This window comes from Podarcis pityusensis, assembly GCF_964106645.2.
Source record: "Podarcis pityusensis genome assembly, chromosome: 1".
Classification (NCBI taxonomy): domain Eukaryota; kingdom Metazoa; phylum Chordata; class Lepidosauria; order Squamata; family Lacertidae; genus Podarcis; species Podarcis pityusensis.
In genome coordinates, this window is record NC_138028.1 from 60,359,713 (window position 1) to 60,373,117 (window position 13,405).

Here is a 13,405-nt window from a genome sequence, read left to right on the forward strand (position 1 = left end):
GCTATGGCACACTATGAGAATTATAACCTTTAATAAAGGAGAAATTGAGAGCATACAGAATGAAATATGCAAAATGCTTGGCATGCCAAGATTAATATAAGTCCAAAAGTAGAGTAATTTAATATACAGTTCTGAAGCAATAGAAAATCACAATCAGTATTCAGATTTTCATATATATTTACACACACACACACACACACACACACACACACACACATATTTAGGTCTACTAAGAAGTTACCAAAATATTAGTTGTATTTGATTAATGTAAAATTAAATTACTTAAGACAGATTCATTTTCTTACTTGGGGATTATGAGCACACCGTAGAATTTGTTTTCCTGGAAAGGTCCCCTTACAAATAGTTGGAAATGTCTAACACAATCTTATTTCAAAGTTTACAAGAAAAAATTCCAAAGAAGCCAGACATAGCAGAATGGAGCTGCTACTGAAAGTAAGAACTTAATGGTATATGGTTATTGGGCTTGTGAAATGTAATATTACTGTAGCCTGAATCAGGTACTCTCTACAGTGGTACCTCGGGTTACAGACACTTTGGGTTACAAACTCCGCTAACCAGGAAGTGGTTGCTCCAGGTTAAGAACTTTGCTCCAGGATAAGAACGGAAATTGCATGCCAGTGGTGCAGCGGCAGCGGGAGGCCCCATTAATGAAAGCACGCCTCAAGTTAAGAACTGTTTCAGGTTAAGAACAGACCTCTGGAACTAATTCAGTTCTTAACCCGAGGTACCACTGTACTGAGAACACATAGGCTATCTGTTCCCCTTTGACACTGAGACATATGCCAGCCACACACCCAGATGACGTGTGGTCAGCATCATTCTGAAGGACAGCAGAGGTATGGATGCACACAGGTGAGGCTCCTTCAGCAAGGACGGCAATTGGGATTTCAATTCCCACCCATGTAGAATGACCATACAACCAAGCCCACTTCAGTTTAAAGTTGATCATGTGTCAGCAGGTAGAGCTAGCCTGCATGTTTTCAATAGTCCCACCGGGACTAAGCTCCTGAACAGGGCTAAATTGGGATCATGCGCATAAAACCCCTTCCAGTTTAAAGTTCCATTGATTTTAGTTTGTGTACTCTAAACTTGATTCAACCCATGATGTAAATTGCATATTAAACAAACTTCTTTCTCTGTCATTGTGGAAATAGTTTTTAATAATACGAATTGGTTCTTGGGGGTTTCATCCCCTTTTGTTTGTTGTTTGTTTATTGGCACTTCCAGATTTTTATTTATTTATTTTCTTTAGTGCAATAAACACGCAGTTGTTAAGTCTTGCCTCAGGGAAGCTCTTTTTGGTTTGCTATTTTACTATTTTGCTTATTAAATTTCTATACTGTCCTTCATCCGAGGATCACAGGGCAGTTCACGATATAAAAAACACAAAAATACATAACACAAGTAACAAACAAAAACAATACTCTTTGGTTTAAAAGGCCATAAATGGTTTAATTAGCCCAAGGCCTGTGGGGGTGGGGGTGTTTTAATGTTCTACTGCAGGGATGGGGAACTTGTGGCCCTCCAGATGGTATTGGACTACAACTTCATAATCCTTGAACATTGGTTGTGCTCTTTGGACTGATGTGAGTTCAGCGGTCTCTGAAGTAGCACAGGTTATTAATGTGTTTTATAAGAAAAGCAGCATGCTGGGACCTTGGTTTGAAACGTCTATTCTGATACAGAGCCAGCATGGCAGGAGGGAGGGAGGTTAAGGGGATCCTGTGTAAAAGAAACAGGATCTATCAGTTCTGTCTTGTTGCAAGGGGAGAGAAGTGGGATGACCAATAATGAAGCAGCTTGTATCATTTCCTCTGTACTACTTATTGCTGATGGCAGATTTTCAGCCACATATCTAGACATGCTTAAGGCAATTGCATTTTGCATAACACAGCTTTATTACGTACTCATAGCATTAGAAGAAACTTACTTTTTACAGCAAAATCTGTTTCTAAGCCAGTTGAATTTGTTTATTTTGCAATAGCATATTTTTTGTATTTCCCCCACTTTTATCCCCCTTGAAAAGACTTCCCCAACTTGGTGCCCTCCAGATGTTAATAGACTGCTACTATTGTGTCCCTAGAATCATAGAATTGTAGAGTTGGAAGGGACCCCAAGGGACATCTAGTCCAACCCCCTGCAATGCAGGAATCTCTGCTAAAGCATCATCTAGAAGGCACCAGAATGGGGAAACCCGCACTAGAGAAAATGTCAAAATATATTCATTTTTTCCTCTTTGCTGTCTTAATATGAGTCTTTACCTATATTAACACCTAAATATTCAGCCTTCTTTATTTATAAAACCTTTTAACTCCCTTTTGCTGTTTATGCTTCAGGCCAACCATATGGTGAAACTGGACTGGTCAGTTTAACCTTTACTTTGTCTGCTTCTCATCATCTTCTGTTTCATTTTTCATGCACTATCATAACTTTGTAATGTATGAAACATAAGAGGCAGGCAAATGTTTACATTCCAATAATGATTTTTTAAATTTTAAAAAAAGCTTTATTTTGAGACCATTTTTGGGTATGCTCTGTATAATGCTTCCATTTATTTCAGCTTACTTCTTGACACTTCTGCAAAGATTTTTTTGAGTAAATATGTTTATGACTGGTGATGCAATTTTTTAATAGGCTGCTGATGAAATGTTAAAGCTGCTAGCAGCATCCACAGTGAATTATCTGCTGTCATTTACTGTGTTGTACACAAGGAATCAGTTGAGCAATTTGCTTTTTTATGTTTCCTTTAGTGCATGGATCCTCTCTCTCTTTGGTTTCAAGCACATCATCTATTTACTCAACGGTGAGTGTCATAAAACGGAAATGACTATCTTAATGCTCAGAATTGGGCACACAAAATGTGAAACATACTTAAATTGCACCAAAAGAATTTCTGTGTTTAGCAGTGCCCTTACATCCTCTTGCTTTCTATGATACTTAAGCATGCGGAATCATCTAATTTCCTCCCTTTGTTTTTGGACAATATTATTTGGTATCAAATAAATAATCCATATGACTTTAACACAAGCATTTTTAATTCTTTTATCCAGCCTGAAGAGAAATGTCAGTCAGAGGTAAGGAAGAGTTCCTTTTCTTTCATATTAGTAACCTTTCCACCTTCAGTGGCAGGCACACTTAAAAAATAGCATGTCTGGCATTCATGGTGGCAATAGTCTCAGCTTTTATAAAATCAATGACCCTAAGACAGTGTCTTGCAGTATCCTGCCCTTCTGCACATGCTTTTCCCACATGAGTAAATCTCTTCTTGCCAGCCCTGTCAGGCTCCCTCCTATATGCAGAACTGTGCGTGTAAGAGGGCTGTATGTACCCAGTATCACAAATGGTGCACAGACCGGCTCATACAAAAAAAAGCTTCTTTCTTATTTGTATTTTTGGCCTTGGGAGTTACATTAAGTTCGTAGGCTAAGAAAAGGCTATTGTACATATTGATGTCCGCAGTTCATCGCTGGTCTTAGATGTGTTCAGTCTCAGTTTGGCACCCATTATTTTGTGTCTCCTTTTCCAAGTTGTGGGCTGTTCATTTTCCAGACCAAAACTAGACTAGACACACTGTAATTAAAGGCACTGAACAGCCTAGCCAGGCTACTGTCCAGTAATATTACTTCCCATCTTCAAGTGTAAACTTTTGTTTCAGTGGCTAGAGCTGGGGGAAGACTAGAAAAATGATGGAGTTCAAACCATCACTTCAGTTCAAGCAATCTTTCAGTCAATGGTCAATCTCTGGCCCTTCCTCAGCAAAGAACTGGGCATGGGATCTATACTCACCAGTTCCTGCTGGAGAGAGAAAACCCACCAGTGTGTATGTTTTGCAGTATTCTTCACACTGTAAAGTGTGTGTTGTTTGAATTTCCTTGTTGGGTTTCTTTTTTAGTGCTAATCTCAGTTTTCCACATACCTTATCATCTAATTTGCATCATGTGGGTATAGCTGCTTCCTTTGTGTTTTAAAAAACAGTGTGGAGGCCCAAGTGTTCTTTTGCAGCAGTAGTGTGCCATTTCAGTTTGGCACCAAATTCAAGCCACACTTCTGTCAGGTGGGATTGATTGTGCTCAAGAGCTCCCAGTCACACTTCCCAAATGAATCTGATCCCTGCCAAAATCAGCACAGCTTCCATTTGGCACCAGATTTTAAAAGCACCAAATGCAAGGCATGGCTGCAAAGGAACCATCAGAAGCACACTGTTAAGCCACACAAGCCCAGCTGTTTAAATTTGGAGCCAAATGCAAATCCAGCTGCTTTCGTGGAGGGTTGGGCACTATTTGATCCAGCCCTCTGCCCAAAAGTCATTCCCAACCTCTGCCTACTAGTTTATGAATATTGTAATTTCAAGTTTGGTCTGGATATCGATTCCTGTTTACATTTTCTCTCTCATCTTTTTCAAAAGCAGGTAGATACGTTTTCTCATTTTGTGTAACTTAATTTTGAAAATTGTTTCATCAAACAAAATATTTATTTGAAATATAATACTTAGATTCGCAAGCTAAGGAGGGAGTTGGATGCATCCCAAGAGAAAGTCTCTGCTCTGACAACACAGTTGACTGCCAATGTGAGTACAAGATAGATAGATAGATAGATAGATAGATAGATAGATAGACAGACAGACAGACAGACAGACAGACAGAAGCAATCTGGTGATAAACAGCGAGCTGGTTTATAAGAATTTCAGATATAGTTTGGTATCAGAAATAAATGAAAATACATTAACTTTTAAACGTAATACATTTTAGACTAACTGTGGGTAGTATCCGAATAATGTGTCCCGTTACTGTGAGTATTTACGCTTGTGCAGCAATGTCTCCCCCCCCCCGTGTCCCCCTAAAACTGTTCTAGGGGCTCCCCAAACTCTCTGGAGTAGATCTGGGGAGGGCATAGGGTGGGGAGGTTGTGTTGATCAATTAATTAATACAGTACTAATTAACACCCACTAAGATATTACCCTTGGAACAATTGTCAAATAGCAACATCTTTTGATCCTTTGGGCTGGTTTCACATCAGCTATCCAAATCTAACAGAGAGATCACCTTAATCAGCACTATGGAATGTACTAACTGTTCCCCCTTTAAATGCCTTTTTTCCTACTAATATTTGAATTGAGACTTCGCTGGGTCTTTGAATAGTTGGCAGATCTTTTCAAGCGGAAATTATTCGCTGCAGTATTTTTTAAGTAAACATTTTAGCTTCATAACACATATAGTCAATGCTAAGCTTGTTTTATTTTCTCCCATTTTTTCTCACTTGTTCAGCCAGGCTTGTTTTTATAGGGGCCAGAGGGAGCAAGAGCCACATATCCCAGTGTTATCATACTCTTCATGGTTGTTTTCACGGTGAATGTGAGAACAGTTAGTTAGGTTAAGGCAACTATGTGCTGATGATGAACAATGCTGGAATGACTGCACAAGGCTTTACTGTACCACATCGATACGGGATAAATATTTGTCATGGCTTTTCCTTAGCTTGGAGGAAGTGGTTATAAAGTTGCCATCCTAAGCTGATTCACCATGTATAAACATACCTGAGGCCAGAAGAGACTTCATAGGCCAGTTTATTACACTTTGCTATGACTGATTGGAGCAGTTATCACAGCTCCAAGCCAGGAACTGCGAGCTCATGGCAGGTGACACTTAGACCCAGATGCAGAAGCATCAGTGGTTATTTTGTGGCTACTTAGTTTGATGGTTTTGTCATCTCAGGAATGTTAGGTTTGCCAGGTTTCAATTGTCTGTGCTGTTCTTTCTTGACTAGCTGGTTGTGGATTACATTCTGCATGCTGTAATGTTATCTTCTGCATTATTCTGCAAACAGTCTACAAAGGTACAGTCTTGATTGTGTAATGCAATTCAACTTACAGGCTCACCTCGTGGCAGCATTTGAACAGAGCTTAGGAAATATGACCATTAGACTACAAAGCCTTACCATGACAGCAGAACAGAAGGCAAGTCTGAAGTTCACTTGTACATTTTTCATGAGCATAGATTCCATAGTAGAACTTTTAAAATTGGGTTCGCAGTAAAGTGATGTCTTTGGGATTGGGCTGCAGAGTAAAGCAAAACTTCTCAGGCATCTATGTGCTCCTGACGTTCCAGTGACAACTAAGTATAAACTTTCTCTCTGGGGTTACTGGTGGGGTGAAAATGAGGCATTAGACCATTTGCACTAGCAACTAAACGTTATCTGGTGACACTAGTTCCTATTCCCTGCACTTTCTTGAGTCTGTGTTTTAAGCCTGACATTCATCCTGTCTCTCATCATTTCCACAAAATGAGCATGTCAGTGCCTGTACATTAGAGGGGTCGCAGAGACCAATTATGCAATGACTGGAAGCAATAAATACTTATTTCAGTTGTATCCTGTTTTTCTTCCAAAGAGCCCTAAGCAGCTTCCCTCTGGTTCCCAGGTGGTCTTTCATTCTCAAGAGAGTTTACAGGACCAGACCTGCTTAGTTCCAGCAGTAGAACACCAACTGATGTCTTCAGGCCGTATTCTGGGCTAATATTACACTCCCTTAGTATTTTATTATTATTAATCTAGCTTTTTTGCATGTGTTTGTAATATATATGCAAACTACAAATAATGCATTTTCTATGAATTTTATCTAGTACAGTCATACCTCAGGTTACGAATGCTGACCACTGCTCAGGTACTAGATTCAGACTCACCTTAGAGTCCCCATTAAACATCCATCCAGCTTGACTGCATGGTCTCAACTTTTAGTGCTGTACAGGCTGCTTGGCTTTCTTTCTTGGAGAAAATCCAGAGGCAACATTCATTCATTCGTTTGTTTGTTTTTGTGTGTGTTGCAGGATTCAGAACTGAATGAGTTAAGAAAAACTATTGAACTACTGAAAAAACAAAACGCTGCTGCTCAGGCTGCCATAAATGGTGTAATTAACACACCTGAGCTTGCCTGCAAAGGTAAAGGAAAGATTTCAGCCTTCCCTTTCAATAACAGTGTAACGCTCTGAGGGCATTCATCCCCTTGGTAATAGCTGATGCAAAGTTTTGCAGAGTTCTTTTTCCAGAGATAGACTGTGTGTTTAATCATCAAACTGAACTTTATTTCTTGCAGTGGTAGGCCTATTGTTACTAATACTGTTTATAGACTTGTAGCTTAGGAATCCCCACAATATTACAGTAGGGTTCCTTGCTGCAACCCACATCTCGCTTTTCCAGTGGCCACAGTCTCCATACGCAGCAGTCAGCATTGCTCTGCCTCTTCCATCTAACATAACCACCACTGCTCTATTGTTTCAGCAGTCAAGATTCACTTTCTGCTCCATCACCCACATAGTGATGTTATTCTGCCATGCTAGGATAGTCTTCTTTCTTCTTCTTTGGCAATCAATCATGGCCAAGTAAGATTGTCTTCCATGAACACTGTCTTAACAGTGTGTCCGTAAGTGACTGTGGAGGCCAATTCTGGATCCATGCTAGGATATAGTATGGCAGGAGGAACAGAGATTCAGTGATTAAACTCTCCAGATGTTTTGGCTACAACTACCGTATTTTTCCGTCTATAAGACGCCCCCATGTATAAGATGCCCCCTATTTTTGGGAACTCGGATTTAAGAAAGTGGGGGGGGGAGGTGTATCAGTGTATAAGATGCCCCCTAATTTTGACATTATTTTTTTTGGGTGAAACCAAATCTTATACATGGAAAAATACGGTACCATATGCCCCAACTAGTACCAGCACAGGACTATTATACTGTAGTTCTCTGGGCTGGCTATGAAGAAGGTGGGGCAGGCAATTTTGATTGCATGTGATAGCAAGGGGCAGCAAGGGAGAATGTCCATGTATAGGAAGAAAAAGGAAGATGCCATTTCTGAATGCATTTAACTAGGTTTAATTACCATGTAGGAAGTGGGACTGCGCAAACCACTGATTTGCGGATCCGGAGGCAGCACTCCTCAGACAGTGTCTCTAGCATTAACAGCGCAACCAGCCATTCCAGTGTGGGAAGCAACATAGAATGTGACTCCAAGAAAAAGAAAAGAAAGAACTGGGTATGTATGCTTCAACAGAGCAGATCAAATGAACTGAAGTGTGTGTGTCTTATCAGCATTCCAGAAAACACAATACATGAGCCAAGTAGTCTATGTAAATGCACTGCCTCGAACTAAAATGAGTATGATGGACATCCAGTGAATAAATATTAACTTATGTCCATTTTTAGGACTTGACAAAGTTTTAGCTGAAAGTGGTTGACATCCAAACAACATGTTGTACCACAGGAGATCTGTGAATGGATCTCCCAATTCTTCCCCCTCCTCCTTGAAGGATCTCCCTGGAGCATCTACAAGGTTTCTAATTTCAGAGCAGCTGAAGTGGTGGTTTAACCCCTTCCGCTGTGCTGTTCAGTGAAGTATGGACTCTGTCTCAGCTTATGGTCACCAAAATTGGTGTATTTTTAATATAATGGGGCCAACAGCAGCCTAGAAGGGAAAACAATTCTGACTGGAAAAATGGTATGCAAGGGAAGAATTAGTTACACACACACACACACACACACACACACACACACACACTGCTCCTCCAGATGAATTTCCCATGCCATAGTTGTGGAAATGTGAATTTTAGTACAATACTTGTTAAGAATTCACACCAAAAAGTAATCATCAGCCTTTTGGCTAAGATCAAGTATAGCATAAAGTAATTCTATGACTGAGTGTTATGCTGTTCATCTGCACAGGGAGTTGGAAGTGGTGGATTTTACTTTAAATAGAAATCAGTTGATAAAATCTAGAAGTCAAATAATAATTAGTATTTGTGTCCGTGATAAATGTGTGTGTAAGCTATCTGCATAAGGAAAAGCTCCACTCTCTTGAGCGGTCTGGTTTCACCCTTAGGAAAAGTATTAATTACGTTCATTATACCTTGGCCCCTCTTTTGACTACAGTGATACCTCTGGTTACGTACTTAATTCGTTCCGGAGGTCCGTTCTTAACCTGAAACTGTTCTTAACCTGAAGCACCACTTTAGCTAATAGGGCCTCCCGCTGCTGTGCCGCCGCCGCCGCACGATTTCTATTCTCATCCTGAAGCAAAGTTCTTAACCCGAGGTACTATTTCTGGGTTAATGGAGTCTGTAACCTGAAGCGTATGTAACCTGAAGTGTATGTAACCTGAGGTACCACTGTATTGTCATGGCAAAACAAAAATACACACGGGTCCTGCGATCGGAACATTTGTTATCCAAAATCTCAGTTGTCCAAATGCAAAGAATTATACCCAAACCTTGCTATACAAATGGCTGATTCAGATATCCAAACAGCCAGATTTGTCCAACCCTTACTTGTTTTTTTGCTGGTCAGTGGCAACCATTACAGGCAGAGGGAGAGAGTTTGGTACAGTCGGGGAGCAGGAGTGATTGGACAAATCAGCTTTTCCTTTGTTTGGCTTTTGCTGATTGGTTGCTGCAGTTTCAGGCAGAAAGCATGGCAGGAGAAAGCATTGAATAGAAGTGTTCCCATAGGAAACAACTTGTTACGCAAACCTAATGAATGCATCCTGGGAATGCATTGTGTTCAGAAAGTGAGACCTACGTGTATCAGTCTTTAAACTTAATTTGTGGTAGAAGCTTTCAAAATAATCATTTTCACTTCCCATTTCTTCATTGCTCGCCGCTTATTGTATGCAAGGTCCCATGTGCTGGAGGAAAGGTATCCGATATCAAATCCTGTTTTTTGTGATACTACCTCTGCCATCGTGACGTTGCTTTTATCGTAGTTTGAACAGATGAACTTAGTTCCTGTAGTCCCTTTGCGTCTTTGGATTTTGTGTGTTGTAAGCAAATAAACGGATGCTGCCTCCTATCCCTATAAAAAGGGTTAGCTAACATAAGACTTGTAGATCCTATTCAGCCCACTAAGGCTTTTTCCTTGGAAAAGGTTGACTTCCCCACCCCTGCAACAATGAAACTGCAGGTGAGTTGCCAACATTAATATTCCCCAGTATCTGGGCTTCTGCACTTCCTCCCCTTCTGGATCTTGACTTATGCTTGTTTGAAAATGGGCCCTCCCTTACCCTCAATAAACTTCTTTCTCTAGTATTTTCATTATCCTTTCAAGAGTTTCACAATGCAAATTCTGTCATGGGACAGAAATAACTTTCTGTCAATAATGGAAAAGCGCATGTCAGCCTGAGGCCTGCTCCTGTTTTTGCTGAATATTATGGGAGGCCAGTAATTTACAGAGTCTAAGCACTGTTCTCACCTCCTGCATTCTTTTAATCAGCACATGGAGAGGAATTGTCTCCCCTTGAGGCTCCCTGACCTCTGCACCTCAGACCAAGAGTGGAAAGGGTCTCTACGCATGTACAGTTTTATACATGCAGGGCATGTGTTCAGGGTTGGGGACCTGGTTGTGTGCAGGAGGTTCTACAAATGTATAGTTGACAAAACATGTGCTTGAAAAAATGAGAATAGGGTTATTATGGTCAGTAACTTTGATGGATTGTGTACAGGGCTTTTGTGCACAGTGATTTTGAGAGATTATGGTCATGTGTACAGGCCCTACAAATGTATACTTGCCAGAATGTGTGGCAGAGAATATGAGCATAGAGTTTTTGTGGGAGGGGATTATGTTCGGATCCGACAAATGTGCACTTGACCAAATGTATGGTGGAGAAGTTGAGAATGGGGCTTTTGTGCAAAGTCATTTTGAAGAATTATGTGAGATCCTTTGTTGGGCTGATACGAGATAATTTGGGTGACTTGCAAAATATAATGGGTGGAATTCATCATAATGCTCTCCTAATCATTCTGTCTGCACAAGCATTGAAGCTTCCCTGACGGAACAATCCCCCCTCTTCTCCGCCACATGCTGTCCTGGGGGTTACCTTGACCCCAGCCAAGCCAATTTCAGGTGGGGCACAGGGAGGCAGAGCCCAATTTTGCAAGCAGAACTCCTTACACAGGGCTTCTGCTGACAGGACTGGCTAGGTGAATCCCATCCAATGTGATTTTATATTGAACTCTGTACATCATCCTTTCAGCTCTGTGAAATGTCCCAGGCCTATTCTGATCATAAGATGACATGCTTTACAATAATTATTTTCCCTGGCAAAATGATTTGTTTTGTGTGTGTGTGCTTTTGTGGATGGGTGGGGTTCATGTTCGTCTGAGAAATCCGGCGCTTTCCCTGTCACAGGCTTTATCTGTTAAAACTTGTCTTTTTTTCCTTCCCGCTTCCCTTTTTGCTTGTACTTCCTCTGGCAGGTCAATGAGGTAAGAAAGATGTATTTTAAATTTTAAAATACAAAGCTAACTAATCCATTTACGTGATTAACTCTGTCAGCATCAATAACCTCATCTGAGCCATGTCATTTCATAACTGCAACCTGTGATAACACCATAATAAAATTGTCCTTGAGCTGAAAAGAATTTGCAATGTCTCAGAGTGGAAAGGTGTGCTTCAGAATAGGGCTTGTCAACAGCCAGCACTTTTGCAGTGTCTCAGACAATGTCCTTCTTAAACACAGTGTAGATTTCCAGAACAGAAAGGTGGCAATCTGTACTTCCATTGTCAATTTGTACTGCCCAAAATGGACTTTTGTAACCATTTTTTAAAGTGTTGCATGCTAACTATTTTCTCCTGTTCCTTACTTATCGTCATAAAGCAGAGTTTGTTTTATGTATAATCTTTCTTGTTCTGCTCTTTTTCTTTCAGCTGCGTAGTTCCTTCAAACAAGCATTTGGTAAAAAGAAGTCCCCCAAATCAGCATCTTCTCATTCAGATATTGAGGAGATGACGGATTGTTCCCTGCCTTCATCGCCAAAACTGCATCACAATGGCTCAGTTGTCTCTACGCCATTACTGAGAACGTCCCATTCTAATTCACTGTGAGTTGAGTTTGTATGTTAAAAAAGAGTTCCTGTTGACATGTTGCTGTTGTTTTATGCTGGAATTGGAGTCTGTTTTTCTGTGGACTCTATAAAAGAACAAGACACTAAGGATTAAGTAGATTTTCTTCAGCTGAGGTTTATTTAGTCATGTACCTGAATCCAGGGCCAACTATAATGTGGGTATTTGCTTTATCTTTTTTCTTGCTTGCTTTTGGCTGTTCATTTATACAGTGATGCTTACTTATCCACAGTATACCTTAAATTGCTAAATCAGACCCAGAAGTCATCAAAGTGATGGTGAGAGGACATTTTTTAAACGTCCACTCTAGATTGTAGCTTTGAGGAAGACTCTAAGGCTCAGGAGAAGCTGTCAAAAGTTATTGAAGGGGTTCAGGAAATGGTGAATGTAAACAGTGTTGCAAAGTTTGAATATTCTTCTTCCATGCAACTTCCATGGTTAAGATGATTTTTCACTGCCCATTATCGTCAACTCTGTGTGATGGTAAGATACAGAATTTAGTAGAGATTAGAAAACAGGGAATACTTGACTCTGAGAAAATCAGGCATTACTAAAATTTGCATTCCTGAAATTAAAAGCCCTGTAGATTAAGATGTCATAGAATCATATATTTTTATTTTTTAAATTCTCACTTATCTTCAACTATGTTATCTCATTTTCATCACTCTGAAACTAGCCTATCCTATCCCTGTGGTACTGAATGGTGAGCAAAAGCTTAAAGCCATGTAATCCATCATGTCTTTTATGATGGTGCCTGTCATCAGTCAAAGTATGCATGTGACGAGTCTTGACAAGTACCAAGTACCTGAGGAATAAACAGGCCTACAGAATTAAGGAGGAGAAAAACAGAGCACTAGGCTGCCTAGGGCATCAGCACTGATTTATTTGGCTTCTGAGTGTAGCCTTTATTAGAAAGCAGAAGAGCACTATGAATAGATATACGTAGTGTTAATGTTTCCCAGATTCAGCCTACATAATATTTTCAGCATGACAGTCATGTAAGCATAGACTATATTTTATCAAGATGTATTGTATCAATGCTTGAAATCCAAAGTTTCTTTATATAGTTGAATTTCTTGAGTTGTTTGCACTTTGCTGATATTATTTAGTCCTTGGCACTTTATGTTTCTGTCATCAGTTTTGTCAGTCTTAACAAAACCAAAGGCTTGCAAGTACTCCATTGTGAACACAGAATTCCCAAACTAAGGGATTTTTTAAAGTATTCATTGGACTGGAAAGTGGTTAGAAGCAATATTTTGTAAGTGCTCCATGGTCTTACACTTCACTGTTACCCAGAAAGTCTGGGAGACTGAAAGAGAGGGGAGGAAATCATCCTCCTCTTCCCCTCACCATGCACCATTGCTTCTACTACTGCAGCAGCCTCAAGGCAGGAAAAGGATAGGGGGATATGGTTTGAAGGATGGCAGCAGGCAAGGATGATATTTGGAGAAGGGGAAGGCTAGCAGAAACAGCCAAGGAGAAGCTAGGAATTCTCCAACTTG

At 40.2% G+C, this 13,405-nt stretch overlaps 1 protein-coding gene across 9 annotated transcripts in view; it reads left to right on the plus strand.

Annotated features, from left to right (window-relative positions):
* The window catches only part of NAV2 (neuron navigator 2), a 528,711-nt gene that overhangs the window by 490,124 nt on the left and 25,182 nt on the right, over positions 1 to 13,405 (plus strand). For all 9 annotated transcript variants that reach the window (XM_080982305.1, XM_080982307.1, XM_080982300.1 and 6 more), the window contains 7 exons: positions 2,772 to 2,824; positions 3,072 to 3,095; positions 4,514 to 4,588; positions 5,891 to 5,974; positions 6,843 to 6,954; positions 7,901 to 8,046; positions 11,709 to 11,881. In XM_080982305.1, the coding sequence (XP_080838431.1) occupies positions 2,772 to 2,824; positions 3,072 to 3,095; positions 4,514 to 4,588; positions 5,891 to 5,974; positions 6,843 to 6,954; positions 7,901 to 8,046; positions 11,709 to 11,881 (667 nt within the window). The remainder of the gene's footprint in view (positions 1 to 2,771; positions 2,825 to 3,071; positions 3,096 to 4,513; positions 4,589 to 5,890; positions 5,975 to 6,842; positions 6,955 to 7,900; positions 8,047 to 11,708; positions 11,882 to 13,405) is intronic.